Here is a 23,327-nt window from a genome sequence, read left to right as displayed (position 1 = left end):
CGTTATATAAATTTTAAATATAGTATATATATTAAATTATATATAAAATCTCCTTTGCTGTTTTTCAATGTTGTATAGTTTCCTATTAAATGGGTTGTTCCACTGTTCATAAATATTTGGTTTGTTTACATTTTTGAAATTTTTTCATTTTTGGACTGTTATGAATATGATTACTACAAACATTCCTAAACACAAGTACTAATTTTTGTTGAGTCTATACTTAGGAGTAGCATCTTTGGGTTACAAGGCATATATATGTTTAGTATTTAGTGATACTGTCCGAAGTTCTTCAAAGTGGTTGTACCAATTTGCATATGCACTAGTTACTTATGAGACTTATAATTGCTCTACATCCTTTCCAACTCCTACTATTAAATTTAGTCATTCTGGTAGGGATATACCCATCATGATTTTATTTGCATTTATTTTTGGTGATTAATGGTGTTAGGGACCTTTTCAAATGCTCAATGCCCATGTTGTTATTCTTTTTTTGTAAAGTGCTTATTTGGGACTTTAACACATTTTTAATTTGGGGCAGGGGTAAATATTTTGAAAGGGTGCATAAGTTTTCCTTTATGTTCTAGATATGAGTTCTTTGTGAGATATATATGTTGTAGTATATTTCCTCCTAGATGTAACCTGTCTTTTTACTTTCTTAATGTCTTTTGACTAACAGAAGTTCTTAATTTTAATAAAGTTGAATTTATGAATAAGTTAGGGTTTTCTGTATCCGATTAAAAATCTTTACCCATCTTGTTGTCATATAGATATTTTCCTATATTTTTTCTAGAATTGTGATCAAACTATTATTGACAAGACCATCCTTTCTCCTCCTGAGCTGCAGTGGTGCCTTCGTTGTAAATTGGATGATCTCACGTGTATGAACCTGTTTCTGGATTGTCTATAGTGTTTCCGTGGTGTATTTGTATATCCTTGAATCAATATCACACTGTCTTCCTTGCTGTTACCATTAAAGCAAGTCTTAGTGATAGTGTAAATCCTTCAACTTGAGGTCATTTTTTTTTTTAAGATTTATTTATTAGAGAGAGAGAGCGCGCGCACGCACATGAGAGGGAGGGGTGGGGTAGAGGGAAAGAGAATCTCAAGCAGGATCCATGCTGAGAGCAGAGCCCAATCTGGGGCTCTATCTCACAACCCTGGGATCACGACCTGAGCTGGAACCAAGAGTCAGGACCTTAACTGACTGTGTTTCCCAGGTGCCTGGAGAAAGACATTCCGTTTTGAGATTGTCTTGACTATTCCAGTATCATTGCACCTCTGCTTAAATTACAGAATCTGATTGTCAATTTCTACCAAAGAATTGCTAGGATCTAACCAGGATAGTATTAATATAAATTCATTTGGGGGCATTTGACATTTCTTCCCGTTAAAATGACAAAGTATATTTCTCCATTTAATGTGACTTTCTTTATTATTCTGAGCAATATTTTCTAGTTTCAGTTTAGTCCTTATTCCTATTTCTTTATATTAATCATAGGTATTTGATAATATTTTCTATGCTAATGTAATTCATTTTTAATTTTTACTTTTCCACCTTATTCCTATCATATATAAGTACACTTTTTGGTGTATCCACGGCACTAATTAACTTACTAATTTTAATAGTGTAATTATGTACCTTTACCTGAAATTTTAAAAATTATTATCTAGGGGAGCCTCGGTGGCTCAGTGGGTTAAGCCTCTGCCTGCAGCTTGGGTCATGATCCCAGGCTCCTGGGATCGAGCCCTGCATCGGGCTCTTTGCTCAGAGGCGAGCCTGATTCCCCCTCTCTCTCTGCCTGCCTCTCTGCCTACTTGGGATCTCTCTCCCTCTGTCAAATAAATAAATAAAATCTTAAAAAAAATAAAAATTATTATCTATAATAGAATAAAAACACATGGAATAATTAGAACTACATAATCAAAAGTTGTGTAAGACTAGTCACTGCAAACTGGCAAGCATTATTGAGGGAAATTAAACATCCATATAAATGGAGAGACATAAGATGTCATGTGTTGAAAGAGTACATATTTGTAGCAATGTTAAAATATCAATTTTCCCCAAACTATCTATAGATCTATAGATTCAGTAAAATACCAGTCAAACTCTCAGTAAGAATATTTGTAATAATTGATCACCTCATTTAAAAATTCATATAGAGGGGCACCTGGGTGGCTCAGTTGGTTAAGCATCTGCCTTTGGCTCGGGTCATGATCCCAGGGTCCTGGAATCGAGCCCCATGTCGGGCTGCTCACTCGGTGGGGAGTCTGCTTCTCCCTTTCGTTCTCCCTCTGTGCTTTCCATATCTCTCTCTCTCTCTCTCTCTCAAATAAATAAATAAATAAAATCTTTAAAAAAATTCATATAGAATGCCAAGGACCTAGACTAGCTAGAAAACTCTGAAAAATAAGAAGTATAGAGGATTAACATTATCTAATTTTAAGAATTTTGAGGGGCACCTGGGTATCTCAGTTCATTAAGCATATACCTTCGGCTCAGGTTGTGATCCCGGGGTCCTGGGATGGAGTCCCACATCGGGTTTCCTGCCCAGCAGTGAGTCTGTTTCTCCCTTTCCCTCTGCCCCTGCTGTCTCTCATGCTCTCTCTCTCTAACAAATAAATAAAATCTAAAAAAAAAAGGATTTTGAAGATACAATAATCATGACAACATGGTATTGATGTCAAGCTAGATCAATAGAATGTAGAACCTAGAAACAGATCAGACATATATGGACAACTGATTTTTGATAAAGATGCAGATGAAACTAAGTGGGAAAAGGACCTTTTTAAAAATAATTGTTCTGGAACAACTGCATATATATATCTATATGTGAAAATGAACTTTGATCCAAACCTTATACCATACACAAAAATCAACTGAAATGGATCAACTGAAAATGGACTAAAAAAACTAAATGTAGACCATTAAACTTTTTTTAAAAATTAAGAGAAAATTTTTGTGACTTTGGGTTAGGCAAAGATATCTTAGATACAGTATCCATATTTAAAATAATATATTATTTTAAAAAATTGATGAACTGAACTTCATCAAACCTAAAAACTTCCACTATTCAAAAGACACTGTTAGAGAATGAAAAGACCAGTTATACATGGGGAGAAATATTTACAAATTGTATCAAATAAAGAAGTTTTATACAGAATATAAAAACAACTCTCTAAAGTAAAAAATAAGAAAACAAACACCTTATTGAAAATAGACAAAAAGACTCAGACATTTTACCGAGGATATAGAAATGTCAAATAAGCACATCTTTAGACCATAACCAGTGGAGAAACTGGAACTGTGCAGATGGTGGGAGCATAAAATATTACAACCACTTGGGAAAACAGTTTGGCAGTTTCTTAAAAAGCTAGAAATAATCTGTCGTATCATCCAGCTATTCCTCTCCTAGGTATTTATCTAGGAGAAATCAGTGTATGGCCATAAAAAGAACTGTACATGGATAATCATAGTAGCCCTATTTATGGTAGCCAAAATTGAAAATGACCCAAATAGCTATCAATAGGTGAAGCAGGCTACACATGAATAGGGAGCCCGACATGGGACTCCATTCCAGGACCCTGAGATCATGACCCGAGCCAAAGGCAGATATTTAATAGACTGGGCTGCTCAGGAGCCCCCTGTTTTTTTGTTTAAAAGGTATAAAAGCTTCCTGCTCTGGTCACTTCTTTGGATCTTCATTCTCTTGTGAAGGCTCCCATGTATGTGCAAAAATTTAAACTTACATGCTTTTCTCCTGCTTTTAGAGTCAGAGACCCAAAGAAGGTAGAGGTTTTTTCCTCTCTTACAGAACTTGTTATGTAACAGCTCTTTTTTACATCCATCACTTCATTTACTTTTCACAAAACAGAAGACATATCTTTTTATGCCCATTTTCCAGATAAATAAATTGAGCTCCCAAAAGTTAACAGAATGTGGCAGAACTGGCACTGAAATCCAGGCTTGTATGACTCCAAAGCTATGGTACTTTCAATCAAACCACAATACAAAAATCACAACTAAGAGTTCTAGAGGCTGAGAATAAAATCCCTAACACTCTCTGAGGAAGTCAGTGAAGTCTTCACTGCTGAAGAAGCTCTATTGCTTGAGATGTAGCCAAGGCTCTAAAAAGTATTTAGAATGTAAGAGTGCATTATTGATGAACCAGAGGCAAATTATATACTATCCCTCAGGCAGAAGTAATATTTTCTTCTTCATTGCTTTGTAGTACTGTTTATGTGGTCATTTTATAACTCATCCTCTTTGTACCTCAGTGAGTTATACTGAAGCTCATAACTGACAATTATACCACACTAGAAGCTGCTATTTGTATTTTAATAATGCCTAATATTTTAAAGCATCTGAGATCTGTGTGAAATCATCTTAAAAGGATAATTTATTATTCACCACTCTGTGAGTTAGATACTATTACTATCTCCATTTTACAAAGAAACAGGCTGCAACATAAAAATTATCTAAAAGTGTAAAATAAAACCCTTAGGCCATATAAAATTAGCAACTTTTTTTGGTATAATTTTGTCTTGGAGCTACATTAAACATCAATGATAGTTAAGAACAAACACTTGGTAGTCAGATACAGTCAAATGCGCGTTTAAATTATATTTAAACCACTTACAAATATGAACTGCATTTGCATAATTTTTTTATTATGTATAGTAAAGTTGAGTAAGCTTTCATTTCTAGAATTTGATGTAAATTATCACCATTTGAAAACACAGGCTAAAACCGAAATGTAATTTTAGTATGATAATGACGTTGGTGTTTTACATGACATCATTCACTTTGTGTTTTTGTTTCCACTTTCTGTGCTAAGAAATGAGGACATGTAAGGCCAGCGCTATGTCCAAAAAGCTATATTTAATACCCTTAGCATGTTACACATGATTATGTGTTCAGTGAATGCTCAAAGAATTCTTCATGATGCTGATGGTAACTACCTGCATCGCCAAGAGCCGACCTGTTTATCCTAGAGATGTTAACGCAGGATGGAGCATATACGTAAAACCATAAATTAACATAAACGAAGGCACGGTGACCTGTTGTAGTCAGGTTCTCAGTTAAACCATATATACCCATTTAAACAGAGTCCTTTTTACCCCCTCTAAATCTTGGACTACTTCTTAAACTAAACGAGTACAAATTTGTGCGTGCCTATCACGTCCCTAACTAGGCCTCAAAGATTAAAGTTACCTAAGTTTCCTGCTTCTATTGAGCACACAGTCAGCTTCATTATCAGAAACCAGACCCCGGAAATAACCTGGAACGCTGACGTAGGTCAGAAACGCGGGCTCCAAGTTTTTGGTACAAACCGACAAAAACGAGGGACTGGGATCCCGCCCCTTTGAGCCCTCTGTCAGTCAACCTGTCTGTGGGCGGGCGCCATGCTAAAAGACTACGTCCACGCACATCTCTGCGCATGCGCCCCAGGGAGGCGGGTGACCCTGAGAGGTTACCGTCGTGCAGTGCGCAGATAACTCCTTGCGCGTGCGCAAGCGCTCAGCGCAGAGGCCTGCCGGAAGTCAAGATGGCGCGTATGTGGTGTCCAGGCCGCAGTTGACGCTTTATCAGTATCTAAACCGTGTGTTTTCTAAGGGGTGGCGAACGCCCTCTCCGCCGCCATGGCCCGGCATCGGAATGTCCGAGGCTATAACTACGATGAAGGTAGGTGGCAGGGCATGCCGTAACGTCACTTTAGCGGTTCCCGCTGTGATCTCAGCCCGTGGGCTCCCAATTGGATCTGTGAGTTTCTCGTTAGAGGTGCCAGGCTGGAATTCCGAGTAGCCTCAGTTGGAGAAAATAACAATACATCTGAGTGCCAGCGAATGGCATTGTTTTAAGTCATGATTTCTGCCCGCTGGGATTGATTTTATTTAGGGAGAGGGAGGTTGCTGCATGCCGTCGTATGGGAGGACATTTGGGAATGTTGGGATCTGGTGATATTTGTGCACGTAAGCATTATCATCTCTCCCTCCCATTTTCTCCTCTCAGGTCGGGTAGACAATTGTCTACTTCTAAGTAGCGTCTTCCGACCCCCCTTTCAAAAATGCCCATGAAACTGTGCTAATTTGTAAAAGACGGGTTGACTTCATGCTTACATTCAACTGTCTGCTGTAACTAAATCTACGTGGTAAATCGTTTGTGTTTGTTCATACATACTTAGTACAAAACCTGGCTTGAGCAGATAACCCATTCTCTATGAGTTTCAAGTTAAATTGGAAAGTTAGGAGACGATAAAAAAAGATATCAGAAAGGCCAGTGAATAAGTGGATCAGATGATCTTGAGGTGTGTATACCCAATTCTTGGTCGATCATGCTGAATTTAAATGTATTTTGGAAGGGGAGGAGGAAAAGGCGATGCTAGAAGCAAGGGGGCTCTGGGTCATAGTTCTCGATTTAAAAAAAAAAGAAATAAAAATGTGCATATGAATATTCTCTAGGAGTTTAAAAGGAGTTAGAATTAGTTTAGGGTAAGTGCATCCTCTCCACAGTGGATAATTATAGGCATTACCAAGCATTATGCAAACTAAAATTATAAACAAATATGAAGGAGTGCAAAAAAGGAGTAAAGACCTATTGCTTTTTAAAGTCCAGGTCGTGTAAGTGTGCTTAATATGTTGGTGGTTGTTACTGGCACTGCCAGACGATTATTCTAGAACATCAGTATTGCCCTAACCACAGTGGAGGGTAGCTAACACCCTGTGCTACATTTGGAGACTGTCACCTAGTCAGCCTGTCATGTGTTATGTTCCTGGTGTTCACTTAAGATTGGAGGCCGTTTTAAGTGTTGCAGTGGATGTAAACATGGCGTGTGGATCACTGCTACCTGCGAGATGACTTTAACCTGACAGTTATTTTTGAGGTTATGATATGAAAAATATGAATAGGCCTAATTGCAACTTATTTCTTAAATAAGTATTTATAATTTCCTCAACATTAATTGAGTGCTTATTCTTCATTAATGGAGTGCTTAGAGTACTGCTCTAAGCTCTGGGGACTGATAGTTGGATGCTTGAGAGACTCTAAAGCGGGGAATATACAAGTAACAGATGAGTTGAGTATGACATGCTACAAAAATTACTCCTAAGGTGCTGTGGGAGCTATGTAAGTGAGAACACCTTATTCATTGTGGGTTGGCGGAATTTAAGTAGGATTTCTATGTGAAGTAAAGTCCTTCTGGAGGAGAGATGCTTGGCATATGGGAGTAAGTGCTAAATCTCTTTTCACCTAGGCAACTCCAGTTCAGGTTGTCCTTCATGTTTCTTTGGAACAATTGATGACATCATAAACAAGCTGTTCCTATAGCATAGGAAGTTCATCCCCATTTCCTGGTTATAAAAGTTCTACTCATTTTAAGGATTCAGTTTATTTCTCTTTTTTCTTAAAGTTTCCCCCCTTGTATTAATTTCAAATAGTAATTTGAAAATTCTTAAAAGTAATACGATGTTATTAGAGAGTATGTGCTTTAAACCTATTGGTTCCTCTATTTAACTTTCACTTTGTTCTTTGTAATTTGGGTAGTACTTTACTTGGCTGCCTTCATTCAGCTAATGCTATGTTAGCTACTAATTTTAAAGTGCCGGAGGGCGTAGTCCATACCTTATTGTTATATTTACTCTATTGTTATATTTATTCCAGTACCTGGAACAATGCTTTATGTGCAGTAAATACTGCAGAATTTTATTGAGGAGAAGAACCACTTTACAAAAATCCTAGGAAAGAATTCTCTTCATTTTTTTTATACTGTGGCACTGTTAGGATCAATTTCAGTTGAAAAACTGACCTAGAAAAGTTTCTTGGCATTCATATCTAAATATAGTATTTTGAAAGTGACTCCTTATTAATTTGCTGATAATAAAGTGTTTACTTGGGATTGTGGTCTAGTTTATTGACTGTTACATATTTTTTAAAAGATTTTATTTTTTTATTTGACGGGGAGAGAGAGAGAGAGGGCACAAGCAAGGGAGCAGCAGAGAGAGGAAGAAGCAGGCTCTCTGCTGAGCAGGGAGCCCAGTATTGGGTTGGATCACAGGACCCTGGGGATCATGACCTTAACCGAAGGCAGACGCTTTACTGGCTGAGCCACCCAGGCATCCCAGGCTGCTACATATTTTTATCCAATAGTAGCATTTATCTAATTTTTCTTTGCTGTAAATGTTTCATCCCTTGAACATGTGTTCCTACTATATGAATACCGTCAGAAACTAGCTAAGGATCCTTTGGAATTTGTTTAAATACTATATTCCGGGGGATCTTTCCTTAGCCACCCCACTCCCAGTTCTGTTTTTGTTGTTCGTATGTGTGATCCCAAATCGCTCTATAATCACTCTATATTTCTCATGTCTCAGACACTTATCATATAATTTTGTAATTGCCTGCTTTTGTCTCCTTTTTTCCTGTTAGATTTTAGATTGAGATCTGGAAATGTACCTGTCATTCACTGTTGTCCCTCAGATACATCTAATAGTCCTTGGCATAATCTATTAAGTGAATGAATGCATTTATGTAAATATATTTACCTTTTTTGTACGTTTTAGTTTTAAATTGATTCATTAATTTATAATAAAAGGAAAACTAATTTAGTTCCAGCCATGTGCCAGGTAGTTGGCTAAGACAAAACCTTTCCCTGAAAAAGCTTATAGTCTCATGGAATGAAACAGATACAGTTTTGAAGGAGTGTGCTAGAGAGTGGAAGTGGCAGGGGGGCTTGTGGCTTTACCAGAATGGTCAGGGAAGACATATGCAAATAGGTGATGTTTTAGCTAGAACCTTACTGAGGTAAAAGAAACAGCCTTAGGAAAATCTGGGCAAAGTGCATATTCTGGTCAGTAGGAAAAAAGTCTCATTAGCATGAACAAAGAGCATAAGAGAGTTTAGGATAAGATGGTTTTTATAGAAATTAACCAGCTGGACATGAAGAAAAACTGCTTTCAAGCTCTGATTGGAATTCCTTATACTAGTTAGTTGTATGGGAAACAAATGCTTTGGTCATGGAAGGGCACTTGGTGAAAAGAATGAATTGATGACTTCAGATTTTTAACACTGGAGAGACGATTCAAGTTTGAGGTCTATACTATCATTTTTTGATCACATGCAGTGAAAACTTGGAAGAATTTTAAGAAAACCCAGTTAGCTTAAAAACTGAAGAACTATGTATGTCTTTATGAATATAGAAAGTAAGTACCTACATTGGGGTAAAATTTTTAGAATTTTTTGGAGAAATAGACATTCCAAGCTCCTTTAATTTTGAGGGACAGTTTAGTTTGGAGAGAATTCAGATGCTCCTCTGTTAATAACTAAGAATATAAAAAGAACTTATGAAGAATTTGTCTTTTGTTTTTTTATTTTAGATTTTGAAGATGATGATCTCTATGGCCAGTCTGTAGAGGATGATTATTGTATTTCGCCATCAACAGGTGACTTTTAAAAAATAATTTGACTTCCACTTATTTGGGTTTAAAAAATGTTAAGTATTATTGTCATTCTAGGACTAGAGTGTTCCATAAGACTATAATGTTATGTAACATTTAAAAAGATAATGTCTTTAATTTTTATAAATGTATAAAATCATTTCTTTTTTTTTTTTTTTTTAAAGATTTTATTTATTTATTTGACAGAGAGAGATCACAAGCAGGCAGAGAGGCAGGTAGAGAGAGAGGAGGAAGCAGGCTCCCTGCTGAGCAGAGAGCCGGATGCGGGGCTCGATCCCAGGACCCTGAGATCATGACCTGAGCCGAAGGCAGCGGCTTAACCCACTGAGCCACCCAGGCGCCCCTAAAATCATTTCTTTACCCATGAATAGAACCTAAAGTTTTGATTTCATCATTTAGCTTTAAACATTCGAAGAAAACTTTGAAAACTATGTTTTTTCCAATATTCTTTGTAACTTGCAAATAATCTGAGTTGTACCGAAATGGTAATTTAGTCAGTAACGAAAATCTAGAACTTCTGAAGGCCGGTAGTAATTAATTTTATATATTCAGCAATCTCTTGAATCTTAGAAACATTGAGGTGTCACGCATAGACTTCCCTTCATATGGTACTTCAGTTTATCTACTATTAAGCAGTTTGTTAAATCAACCAAATCCATGTAGGTCAGTCTTCCCGGAGTCAGAGTGATTTAGAGTTCACGCTCCTGTAGGACTCCACATCAGAGCTGCATCTCCTATCTTACCAGCTGAAAGAGTTCTTCTTGACACCATATAAAGGAAACATGATACATTCATACCTTCTTTTCAGCAAAGACATAGTCTCCGACCAGACCTTTTCTCCTAATTTCCCTAACAATGTATTTGTCTTCATATTTCAGCCTACTCTATAAACATTTGGTTAAAATGCCTTGCTGAATTTTACTCTGCCAGGAAAGGGTAAAATTAAATATAGTTAGGTACAACATAAATATAATTCACAAAACTCATTTTCTATGACTTCAAAGGCTTAATACAATTAACATTTGTATCAAAATCCACTTTGTCTTTTTTTTTTTCTTTTTTTTTTTTTTTTTAAAGATTTTATTATTTATTTGACAGAGAGAGAGAGATCACAAGTAGGCAGAGAGGCAGGCAGAGAGAGAGAGGGGGAAGCAAACTCCCCACCAAGCGGAGAGCCGGATGTGGGGCTCGATCCCAGGACCCTGGGATCATGACCTGAGCTGAAGGCAGAGGATTTAACCCACTGAGCCACCCAGGCGCCCCCACTTTGTCTTTAATACCATATAGTCTGCAGAGCTGTCCTGTACCCCTGTGCCTGCTTTAATCTCCCTTTCAGTCTCTGAAGACCAGATATATTCTTTTGACTTTTTTAGAATTCCTTTTTCTTTATAAAGCATAGGTGTTCCACAAGTTGTCTTAGCACCTCTACTCTTCCTCCCATTTCTTACCCTGTTATTTGTTCCTCTGAAATGCATCTAGCTCTTTATTTTTACTTTCCTCATTTAGCCTTACTAATCAAGGCCTTTCCTCTCTTTCTCTAGTGTTAAACTGTTACCAATCAGGATCCTATTAGGAGATATAAATTGCACCAGTTATTTTGTCAGAGAGAATTTAATACAAGTAGTTCACCAGATTTTAAAGAGTGAAAAATGCAAGAAAGGCAAGCAAAATATCAAGGAAGGTGGTAACTTCAGGAAGCATTTAGTTGTAGAGGAGCAAATGGGTGAGGTCAGACCCAACTTTTTAGAAGCTTGTAGAGGGCCTCCTTGGAGCTGGGTCTTAGACCTGTGACGAGGGTTCTGCTTTGCCTCTGAAATTCAGAGGAGGGACTGTGAAATGGGGGATTCAACTCTCTGAGGAGGGGGACTGCATGGCTGGTACTGGTATCGGCAAAAGGACCCTGTGAAGCTGGGATTCAGCCTTTTGAAGAGGGAATTCTAGCTTGCTTGCTGGTCATGGTGTCTGAGGGATGTAGGTGGGGACACATGGAAGCTGGTTCTGGGAGTTTTGGGCAAAATGCTCACTGGTCCTAATTGCCGTTACTGTAGTGCACAATGTGGGTGAGGCAAAGGGGGCTGCACAAGAAGCAAAAAGGAAAGGAGCACTTGTGTTCCTCCCCTGGCCTTCCAGTCTCTCTTTAGCATCTCCCCCATTGGCTGATCCCCAAATGAGCTGACTGTCAAAGAAATGAACTTCCTGGAGACTGCAACCCCAGTATCACAAAGCAGAATAAAGAAGGCTGGGTTTGAAGCTCAGATGGCTTCATCAGCATTCCTTTAGAGCTCCTTATGCAGGGGTTCAAGGCCACATTGCATAGGGATGACGAATAAAATAAAAGAAATAAAACAAAATTTTGTCCAAGGAACCTCTCAGACACATGCCATTTGCAATGTTAAAGAAAACTTCATGGGTTAACCCTTGCGGGCTCCTGTAATAATACTGTCACAGTTGACTAGGTGATAAAGCGATAGCTGCTAGCATGAACTTCATCACTCATATTGTTAAGCACAGTAGAGAGCATGACATGCTCATGAAATGAGATGATGATGTGGGTGTGATAATTAGATTGGAGTTTTTAAAAAAATCCCTTCTACAAAGTAGAGACTGGATTGAAGGCGGTACATGAGTGGATATACATAGATTAGTTTGGAGGTTATACTAACTAGAGATGGAGATATTAGACAACAGTGTTCTCAAAATGTCCATGTGCCATTAGCATCACTTGAGAATTTATTAGAAAAGTAATTCTTGGCCCTGTTCCAGTCAGAAACTCAGAGTGGGGCACAGCTACTGTTTTAACAAGCCCTCCATGGTATGTTGATGCTTGCTTTGAGAATCATTTGTTTAGGACAAGGGTGGTAGCATTAGATTTGGAGAGAGATTCCAGAGATAGAGGAGTTAAGGCCTACAGATTTAGAAGTTGCTTGAATCTGACTTGCACAAGGGTGGGAACCTTTACAGAGGGAGGAACTACTGAAAGAAATCTTAATCTTGCAGGTTAACACATTGATTTATCTAGTCTTATCTGAATAAATCATGCTTAATCTTGTGTTAGGAATTGATGATACATTCTGAGGTCAGACATTCTGAGGGTGTTTTTCTGAGATTTACACTCATGGTCTAGCTTTCTTGAGGTCAGAGTTTATCCTTGTGTCTCTCATAGCTCTTCATGTGTGTCTTGTGTGTGGTTCATATTCAGTACAGTTTTATAATTTGAGTTACTTTGGTACACTCCAAGAAGTCAGTGATGTTATTGAAGTAGGAGATAGTTAAATGGTTTTGAGTTTTTTCTGTGACAAACTGTGTTTTTAACAAAAAACATGTGGTTTGGGATTTTTTAATTTTTTAAAACATAGTGATATTAGATCAGAAACTTTTCTTCTTTAGTGGTATATTTTCCAGGTGATTTTCAGTAAAAATAATGAAGAGTTTTAGAAGGATCCTCTCTGTTCTCAAACTGCCACTTTCATTGTAGAGATGATCATATTCATGGTCTTAATGAATTCTGATAATTGAGTGCTTTATCCATAGGAATTTTTCTAAAATTCATCAGTGCTTGTATTTTTTTGAACTCTACTAAGCACAGTTTTTGTGATTTCTAAATGTTACAGCTTTTTTTCCTTTGGAAAGATTGACTTTGATACTGAATATTGAACATATGTCAAGGAATTGGGGATGGCAAAAGCAACATATATATAACTTTATTTGAACAGTTATGGGTTTTGTTTTGCCTACTGAAATTAGAAGTGTTAAAAGATAAACCAAAGCATATTGAAATTTTTAAGAATTTATTTGAGCAAACATCAGTTTGAATCAGGTAGCTCCAAACTGGAGGTGGTTAGGCGTGCTCCACTAGAACAGAGCTAGGAGCAGGGGTTTTATAGAGAAGACAAGAAACAAAGCAAAGAAATTATTTGATTGGCTATAGCTTAAGGGTTGCATTATTTGGGAAAGCCTAGTTGGCTTTTGGTGATTGATTGTTCCTGAGACATTCATAGTAATTGACTCTTGCTTCGTTTTTCATGTTATCAAGGCATTGGAGCTACTGTAGTCAAAAGGTCTTCAATGATTACTTAAGCAGTAGTAATCTTTATTCAGTGCGTTCCAACTCAAAATCTTTATTGAGTATTAATGTGTATGAAAAACCCTATTTAATAAGTTTATAAATTAGTTTAAGGTAGCATGTTAGAGGTCTTCTTCAGACATGCCATAGTAGTGTGGTGGGTGGAGCCATAGTCCTACATGAAGGGGCCTGGGAAGGCTTCTGGAAGGAAGGGAGATTGGACTGGTCAATTTGGGAGGAAGAATGGCTTTGTTCCGAGGAAGAAAATAGCGCTTGAGCAGTGGCCTCTGTGTGAGGCTTATTTGAGAACACATTACAGTTGCAGCAGGGAAGAGGACTAGGAAAGAAAGTAGGAGGCAAGCTGTGGAAGGCAATTTTTTTTTTTTTTAGATTTTATTTATTTATTTGGCAGACAGAGATCCCAAGTAGGCAGAGAGGCAGGCAGAGAGAGAGGGGGAAGCAGGCTCCCTGCCGAGCAGAGAGCCAGATGAGATTCCCAGGACCCTGGGATCATGACCTGAGCCGAAGGCAGAGGCTTTAACCCACTGAGCCACCCAGGTGCCCCTGGAAGGCAATATTTAATTGTAGGTGTGTCTTGTCAGCTTAGTGAAGGGTTTTGAGAGAAGGGGCTGTATTTTGGGAAGGGAATTGATTACTGTACAGAGTGGACTATGGGGGGACTTGTAGGCCAGTATTTCCTAATCTTCCCTGATGATATTAGTTAGCTGGGAGACCAAATGCAGCTTTAAAAATACAGGTTTCCTGCTCCATTTCCAACCTCACTGAATCAGAACCTCTAGAGCAAGAAGCCCAGACAGCTGTGTCATTAATGAGTGCCTCTTAGATGGTTTTTATTTTAAGGTGTTAAGGAAACAATTTGGTTTTGAATTCTTAAAACTTTAATGTTTGTTAAACTGCCTTAAGTTTTAAAAGTCAACGTGGATGTCCCAATTTTTCAAAAAGCATTTCCATTAAAGTTTGTGATTTAAATTTAGAAACAAATAGCATTTTGTATTTATCCTTTTTCTCTCCATTGCTTTTTTTCTTACTATTTTATTGTATTTGTTGCCTTTGGGGCTCTCATTTCAACTTCAAAGATTTGGACTATTTTTCCCCACTAGTAGTTATGTTCCCGGGGGGAATTTGTCTATCCTCCTTCCCTCCCCACTTGTCAGCAAATCTAGCCAACACTGCTTCCAAAACAGTGGCCATAGTATAGGTTTCTGAGTTGGGTTTGTGTGTTCATCTGGGGTAAGAACACCCCCCCCCCCCCCCCCCCCCCGGAAAAAATAGCTCCTCTGAGGTTGAGTTGCAGCCTGGATATTGACAACTTCCCTTTTCCTGTCAGTATTTCCTAAGTAAATATTGTTGGGGGAAATTATCTGATTTTTTTCCTCACTTAATTTTTTATTTTTCTTGGGGTTTTCCTTACAGGTAAAAGCTATGAGAGGAAGTTGGGGCAAGTATATTTGTTACTTTTAGGCTAAACTGAATAATCTATTATAGATAGCTAGGAAAATAATTTGTAAATCACCAGGCACAAAGTGGCCCAGTTTATGTTTTTTAGTACTATCACATTTTATTAATCTAAGATGCCACAGAATGTAAGGTATATTGTAATTTTATGTACCACCTAAAGTAAATCTCCTGTCAGTCTAAGTGTTACATGATGTTGGATGCCATTTGATTGTAAGACACATCCTCGTTCTGAGATTTTAACATGAAATTAGTGGTCATCTTAGAGAGTCTGTAAATAGGATGACTCTTCTGTTTAGCCATGCTGACTTTTTAATAGTGTTCTATTCTTGTACTGAAGGGGGATAAATAGGGAGAAATATATAAAACATAATGTGTGTATTCTTGAAAAACCTATGGTCTTCAAAACTGTATACTGAAAATAACAGAATGTCTGGGAAAAACTAGGATCATGACAGATCAGTCAACCTGTAAAGTACTATCAAAAACAGTAATCATCTTAATAAAAATGCTTGCACATTTGAAAAGATACCTTAACTTGCTAATGAAGAAATATTCCAGTAAATATAGGGGTTTACATTTAAAAAAAGGTAAAAATCTTAATAGAAATGTGAGGAAAAAGTTGAACTAATGAATAATGTTGCAAAGGCAAATGCTCACAGATGTTGGAGAGCCAAGCAGTAAGCATGCACAAAGCGACACATGTCCTCCAAACTGAGCCAAGAGGAAGCCTGTGGGTCTCTCTGGCATTGCAGTACCATTATAGGTACAGTGTCATATTTTGTGCTGGGTATTCCCTTGTCCCTGCTGCTTTTAGGTGATGCCAAACATTTAAGTGTTGAGGAGAAAAAAATCTCATAAAGCACTTGAATATTAAGTCCTCATCATTCTCCTCTTTACCATTTGTGTGAATAGGTCTTGTTGAGGTAACATGCCTTATAGCAGAATAGATTGAATCTCTCAGCTGTCCTGTATCTCTCTTGTTTGTTCTTTTTGTCCAACATGTCTTCCACCTCTTCTTCAGTTTTTCTGACCCTCTTACCTCATTTTTTAGAACTGTGCTGATCTTCAGTGATTACTTAATCTTCTATGCTTCTGTGGCACTTGTTATCTATATTGCTCTTTTGGCTTTTAAAATACATCATTATATGTTTCTTCTTGGCCTTTCCTACTCTTCTGTAAGGGATTTATCGTTGATTTATTCTATGCATAGATAGCTGTTATGCTACAGCCTTCTGCATATGGGAGTAACACATAAGCCATAGTATTATTATCTGGTGTCTATATGTGCATTATTATAGGCAGTAGTTGCAAACTTTGAATGGAGTTAGCTTCCCTTTCTTTCATAGATGGTGCCTTCTTGAAAACATGAACAAAAGTTAAGTGTAGGAACACTAAGCAGTATAGACTTGAGTGTTATGTGCTCTTCCAGAAAACTAAATAATATAAAATCCCTAATAACACCTTGCCTGTAGAATACTGTATTAAAATTTCCTTCTTATTCTTTAATTTTATTTCTTCACAATTGAGCACAGTCCTAGGAATTGAGTTCAATGGGAATCCAGCTGGGGTGGAAGAGTTAGCACTTGGGGTGCGTGTGATGATTTTCTTCTTTGCTCACTTGTGTTTTATTTATGATACTCAGGCATATATTGTCTTTCCTCCTTTTAATGAAATCTACAATACCAGCTATATATTAAGTGATGACACTGCTGTAGAATGGCATAGACTAATTGCTGAAAGTCAGTGAGGTATGTGACACTAGTATACAGTGTAGACAGTGTTTGACTGAAAGTAGGAGTTGTTCAAAAGTTAAGGCCTATGATTTTGGTCAGCTGTTGGGTTCAAGCAAAATTAGCAATTCTCGGAAAGTGAAAATTAACTTGTTTTTAGTATTTTCTTAATTATGCAAATAAGCAGGTTTGGTATGTGGTCTGAAATATTTGTTCCAAAGATGAGAACATTTTGCATGGAAGATGGAGTTGTAGGCAGGGATGAGGTGTTAGGAAAGGTAGTGTTCGAAAAATATGGCAAAAGCTCGGTGGAGCTGTTAGAGATAGGAAGAAAGAAGGAGGATGGTTGTTAAAGCCAGTGAGTAGTTACTGAGGACATCTGACCAGGATTTAGGATATGGTATATTTTGTCTTTGTTTTTGATTCTATCCATTATTATAGAATGTGGGTAAATGGCCATAGGTGGTAGGTCAGAATCTTTAATTTCTATTTTAACTTTTGTGGGGGGAAAAAAAGACTTACTGGGAAGTGGCTGTGCTACAGCATTTTTCCATCATTTTCTCTTCTAGCTGCTCAGTTTATTTACTCGCGGCGTGACAGACCTTCCCTTGGTGAGCCTGTAGAAGAAGACGATTACGACGATCTGAAAGAGTCCTCCAATTCTCTCTTGAACCATCAGCTGAGTGGAATTGATCAAGGTATAGTAAAGAGTAGTTAATCTGTGCTTCTGTGTGAACGTGATTGATGATCAATACACCAGAATTTCTTAGGTTTTTTGCAGTTGTTCACAGTAGTGATTGTGGGTAAGAATGGTACAAATGTCTCTTGTATCTTCATGGGAAATTTACATTTTGTTAAGTATATTTTTTGAGGAGTGTATGGTTAACTCCATGGTTGAAATATTGGTTTTGTGGCTGTTATTTAGTAACTGGAATATTTGACTGAGATCTTCATTTATTTAGGAGAGAAACTTAAGTGATTTATTTTCTTTTAGCAATATTTATTGTTACATGAGCTCTAATAGGAAAAGATAGGTATGTTGTGGATAAAAATATAATCATTATAAGTAATTTTTGCCAAGGAAAGAGGAAAGTTGGACATGCTAATAGAGTTTCAAATCCTTCTTTTGTTTTGTTCTGAAAACTGAGGGTTCTTTCATGACATCATTTATGTATGGCTTTACTTACTTTCTGTTCTAGCTCGTCTTTATTCATGCCTTGATCACATGAGAGAGGTGCTTGGAGACACTGTGCCAGATGACACTTTGATTGAAGCTGTTCTGAAGAACAAGTTTGATGTGCAGAAGGCTTTGGCAGTGGTTCTGGAACAAGATAAAATGCAGAATTGGAAGGTCAAGAGTGAGGGAGCAACACCTGCAGGGAAGATAGCAAAAGGTATGCTTTTACTTGTTTTCTTTTAGTTTTTTTACAGTTAATGCTTTAAAAGAGGCTTTGATTTGCTTTAGCTGTTTAGAAAAATGGGCAGAAAATTGTGCATGTTAACAGTAATCCTGATGATCATCAATTCATTTCCCCATTTGTGAATTTTTAAACTGAGTGCTATGTTTTCTTTCCTTTGTTAAAGATTGTTTTTTTGATTATTTCCCTGCTTTTTTTAAAACTAGAAGAATATAGGGGGAATAAAATCAGATAAAAACAAGACAAGATACTTGTTGCTTCTTGTCAGTAGCTTAGAGAGTTTTTAAATTTTTTTTTTTTAACTCTGATGGCTCAGGAGATGGAAATTAATAGCCAGACAATTAATTACAAAAATGCCCTTATGTTTATAGCATTTGTAAATGTATTAGTTTTATTTAAATGTCATAAGTATCATACTTATACTGTTCTTGCATTTCAAAGCCTGATCTTTTATTTTGAATTTATAGAATTTGGGGTTAGTGTTTGAATTTAATTGGCATAAGAAGGAAACTGAGGTATCTTTATAATAATTGGTATGGTGTCTGTCAGTAGGAGCATGGTGATTTATTAACTGGCTTGATATTTCCTATATCCCGAGGATTAGATTTTCACCATAACAAAGTTGTATGCAGTCTCTTAACATGAAATAAGGGTGGTTTTTAATTTTTTGTTCAAATTTTAAAAGAATTTTGATGGGGAAGTACCTATAACTGACCAAATGAAAATGAGTCTATAGTATTTTATCTTTATTAGTAGTTTATTCCAGAAATTACAGAATGTTATTTGTTTGCTTGTTTTTACATTAAGAATATAGGAGAAGATGAACTAAATAAGTTCCTTTCATTGGTCTTTTAGACGTTTTGAATTTGACAGTTCTGATGATAATTTTAGTATGTTAAAACCTCACATTATAAAATTTGTGAAAATTAGAATATTGTCTAACTTGGTACTTGTATTTGCATATATCAGTGAGCAAAGTGAGAAGGTCACTTTAAGATGGTTAAAGGAAGGTAAAATTCCTTTATTATTGTTTTTTTAGATTGTTCACTTTTATTAAATAATGATCAAATGTTTGATCACTTTATTCATGTTATAATCAAAAGAAACATTTAGTAATTAAATGCCTCATTTCATGTTTCCTTTTGGTTGCTGTGACTGCCTTCTGCATATGCCAACCTATTCATCTGAAAATTAATGGCTTTTGTAAGGTAAGGAGTCTTATTATCTTCCTCTGAAGTTTCAGCTGATAATATTCAAAGCTCTTGTCCTCAATCTGCAAACCACTTGGATTATAGTAGCAAACCCTTTGATTTTTCTGGCCCAGTAGGAAAATCTGGATTATATCCTAATTCCTCAGTTATACCAAGTCACTATTTACTACACAAAAAAAAGAAACTTGACAGACCTAAAAGTGAAAAGAAACTAGAATCATGTAAGTTAACAAAAGAGCTGTCACTAGCTGACCTAATTGATGATATGCCAAGAGATTCTTGTAAAAGTCAGCCATCAGTCAGATTATCAAACACAGGTAGTCTGGAAGGTCTGTTTTCAAAGAATCTAGGTGCTGATATGTTAAGACCTCATGAATCTGAATGCGTTTCCAAAGATGATTCTTCATTCAAAGAAATACCAGATTTAAAATCCTTAATGACAAAGGACATAACACCTAATAACTCTTTATGTACTCAGAACAGTTCACTACCTGATTTGCAGAGCATTCTAGTAAAAAACAGCATAGGAAGTTTAAGCAATTCTTCGCTCTTAACTAGCACGTTGGAAGATACAGCTCATGATAATGTAAATGCTGCTAAAATGACTGATGTTGGAAGTGTTTCTTCAGTTGAACAAAGTACTAAGAATAACATTTTAAAAAATGACAATTTGCAGTTTTCCCAGTGTGAAAGTCCATCCCTAGCTGAACTCTTTCAGGAACACAAAGAAAACAATCCAAGCCAGTGCTTTCCTTTATCTGATCTTTGTAACCAGTCATCTGCCAGTTTCACAGATCTAAGTTTGGGATCCTTTCCCCTGTCACAGCTAGCAAATCGGTATCCATCTTCGACTGGAATATCAGAATTAACAGGATCCCTGTCATCTTTGGCATTTTGTAAAGCTTCTCCTACAAGAGATCTTGAGAATTTGTCACTTTCTGATTTGATTGCAGAAACAATTGATATAGACAACACTCAGATTAGGAAGGAGTCTTCTAAGCTCAGTTTATCTGAAATGAGGTCACCTGGAATAGATTCAAATATTGATCTTAGTGTCCTTATAAAAACCCCTCATCTTGTTCCAAAACATGCAGTAGACCAATCAGTTGCTCCAACATCAGAAACAAAAGTTTTAAGTTCAAAGTTAGGGAAAAGTTTCAATTCTGCTAAGGCTAATAAGAAAACCAATAAAGGCTCTTTGACTAGGAAACCACCTTTTTCTCTCTCTTGGACCAAGGCCCTTGCTGCTAGACCTTCAGCTTTTGCTTCAACACTGTGTCTTCGTTACCCACTGAAAAGCTGCAAGCGACGCACTCTTGACCTATATAAGACTTTTCTTTATAGTAGACAAGTTCAAGACGTGAAGGACAAAGAAATAAGTCCTCTTATAGCAATAACACCATTTGACTTCAAATCCGCATCTCCTGATGACATTGTAAAAGCTAATCAAAAGAAAGCTTTCACTAGAGAATAGTAACAAAAGGAAAACTTGCTAACTGTTGAGCTTTTGTTTTAATTTAAAGTCTTTATAGAATTACTTGATATTATGGGATTCAAGTTGTGATTTTTACATTAAAATCGTCTTAAGTCAGTTGATAGTTTTAGTTGATATGTGTTTTTGCACTGAAAATTTTTTTTTAAACTATATCTTCTTTTAAGTGATAACTGGCTTTATTTAAGTTGATAGCCTAAAATGGGTGTATGTTTACAAAGCGCATATGGAAACTTGATATTGTGAAATCAAACCTCTCAGATATTTTTGTTTGAAGCGTTCAACTTTATAAGTTTTTACAACGAGACATTTTCTTTTATAAAGTATTTTTGTGCTTCGTTCTTAAACGAAAATGCCACTTGGGATTATTAGAGTTTAGTGATGAAGATTTTTCTTACGATACGTGGCATAGCACAGGTGAGATGTAATTATATTTTAAAATATTAGTGATACCATTCCCATTCATTATTTTTCTGTAGGTGAATACTTAAAATTTTTCTATTAGAAAATTTTAAAATTCCTGACTCTTCAGAATACTGTGGAGGTTGTTGAAATACATTTTTGATGGTAATGAAATGAAAAACCTTTAAAGGACCATGTACGTACTGAAGTTGGATTAATACTAAATTATTTTTATACATTTTCAAAACCATTTGTCCTAAATGCACACTCTACAATAAGTATGTAGGAAGTGTTTTCAAGTATGGCTGCATGTTGTTTGAGTAGATAATTTTATCAGATCTCTTACTTTTTTTTTTTTACTGTGAGTAATGAAATGTGGAATTTTCCTTTTTGATGCTGACAGCTGTGTGTACTGCAGTGACAGAGTTACAGCAATGGTAGACCAGTAAGAGTTCTAGTTGCTAGAACAAGTATGTAATTCATCCCTTAAAGCAGTGGTCCTTAGCGAACAGTCAGAATCGCTGGGGGAATTTTTTCAAAACACAGATACTGTAGCTTCACTCTAGACATGGTGGTCAGTCTCTGAGGGTTGGCATTTGGGAATGTGTATTTTCAAAATAGTCCCTAGGTGATTTTGATATGTTACTTTTACTTAAGAACCACTGCCTTAGGAGAAGAAATCAGTAGCATGAGAGGCATTACTAATGCTAAGACCAATGTGAATTTATACTTCGTAGTTTCTAGGAATCAGGAATACTAAGGAAAATTCGAATTAGGAATTACAGTCTTTTGCATAAGAGGATGCTGATACTGTATTATTAATATTTCTTGCAGGAAAAAATAGTATCTAGAATGTTATTTCTTTTTTTTTTTTTTTTTTAGAATGTTATTTTTTAATGAAAATGCAATAGCTGGCCTTTTCCCAGTAAAGAAATATTTTTCTCTGGCAGCTACTTCACTATGCTTTTGATAATTTTTATTTTGTATTTCTTGTTTCAGTTTATTTTTAGAATGACATTCCAATATTTTTAGCTGTGTATGATGTTTTTATATCCAGTGTTTTGTTGGGAAAACTTAAGCCAGAATTATGTCTTCATTGTTCTTGACCACTTTTTTTCATGATGTCTTCAGTTTTGTTTTTAACTGTATATTTCAGTGCATATCATACTGATGCTTAGGAGATCATATAAATCACGTTTTGTTTAGGGTCGATTTTAAAGTTTGAATTATCCCAACTGCTGATTTTGTTTTCCTAACCTTAAACCTTGATAAAACATTTTAGTAATTTTGCAAAATTAGTATATGACTCATCAACTAGATTTATGTATGGGCAGTCTCCCACTTAGAATTGAATTGTATTCTATGAGTCTGTTTGGAACTGACAATAATTCCAGATAGATTAAGTGTTATGCAAGTGGTCCACTTTGCACATGAACCCACAAATACTTACTTAACCCATAGTGAAATTGAATAGTGGTACTATTATTTTACCTTTTTTTATAACAGATTTTCAAGCGAAAATACAATACTTTTAAGCCCCCATATAGTAGATCTTGTAGAGTGAACTAGGTCTCCTTTTGTTGACTGATTAGGATTGTAACTACCACTTCTAAGATTATTTAGGGGGAAATACTTTGTTGCAGGTCTCCCTGTGTGCGCTTGTCATGCCTACTGGTCCATTAGGCACATACATGATATGGCCTTATTGACTTTAAGGATGTGTCACAGTTTCTGAGATTCAGAGAGTGGAACCAAGAAGGTCCCTTGCCCCTTCTACCTTTGGCTTTTGGCCATTGATAAAGAGACCAGTGCCTCTTAATGGATACATTCCCAGTCTGATGATTGATTGCACTAAGTGCATATTCTGCACCAACTGCTGGTTTTTGACTGCTGTCTTGGTAGCTCAGGTATGCTAAGAGTTTCGGATTATTTTCTAATTCCAATATCAGTTTTGTGATGCAAAGCCATTTTTATTTGCATTATGATCAAGAGCATTTTTCTTTAGGAATGTAAATGATACTGTAATTATATTCTAAGTGACATAAAATACAAAAGATATTTAAAATTACTATTTTTGCTCAC

General features: G+C 36.4%; 1 protein-coding gene across 2 annotated transcripts in view; it reads left to right on the top strand.

Annotated features, from left to right (window-relative positions):
- The first annotated feature begins 5,488 nt into the window (after window positions 1-5,488).
- The window catches only part of HBS1L (HBS1 like translational GTPase), an 85,154-nt gene continuing 67,315 nt past the window's right edge, over window positions 5,489-23,327 (top strand). The window contains exons 1-5 of one of the 2 annotated variants that reach the window (XM_047732370.1): window positions 5,489-5,683; window positions 9,370-9,435; window positions 17,292-17,420; window positions 17,922-18,116; window positions 19,354-22,103. In XM_047732370.1, coding sequence (XP_047588326.1) covers window positions 5,641-5,683; window positions 9,370-9,435; window positions 17,292-17,420; window positions 17,922-18,116; window positions 19,354-20,825 — 1,905 coding nt within the window. In that variant the 5' untranslated portion in view covers window positions 5,489-5,640 and the 3' untranslated portion in view covers window positions 20,826-22,103. Of the gene's footprint in view, window positions 5,684-9,369; window positions 9,436-17,291; window positions 17,421-17,921; window positions 18,117-19,353; window positions 22,104-23,327 lie in introns of those variants that run through there. The other variant, XM_047732369.1, reaches the window with a different exon arrangement.

The sequence above is a fragment of the Lutra lutra genome, chromosome 6 (genome assembly GCF_902655055.1).
Source record: "Lutra lutra chromosome 6, mLutLut1.2, whole genome shotgun sequence".
NCBI lineage: Eukaryota > Metazoa > Chordata > Mammalia > Carnivora > Mustelidae > Lutra > Lutra lutra.
This window is presented reverse-complemented; position numbering and strand designations above follow the sequence as displayed.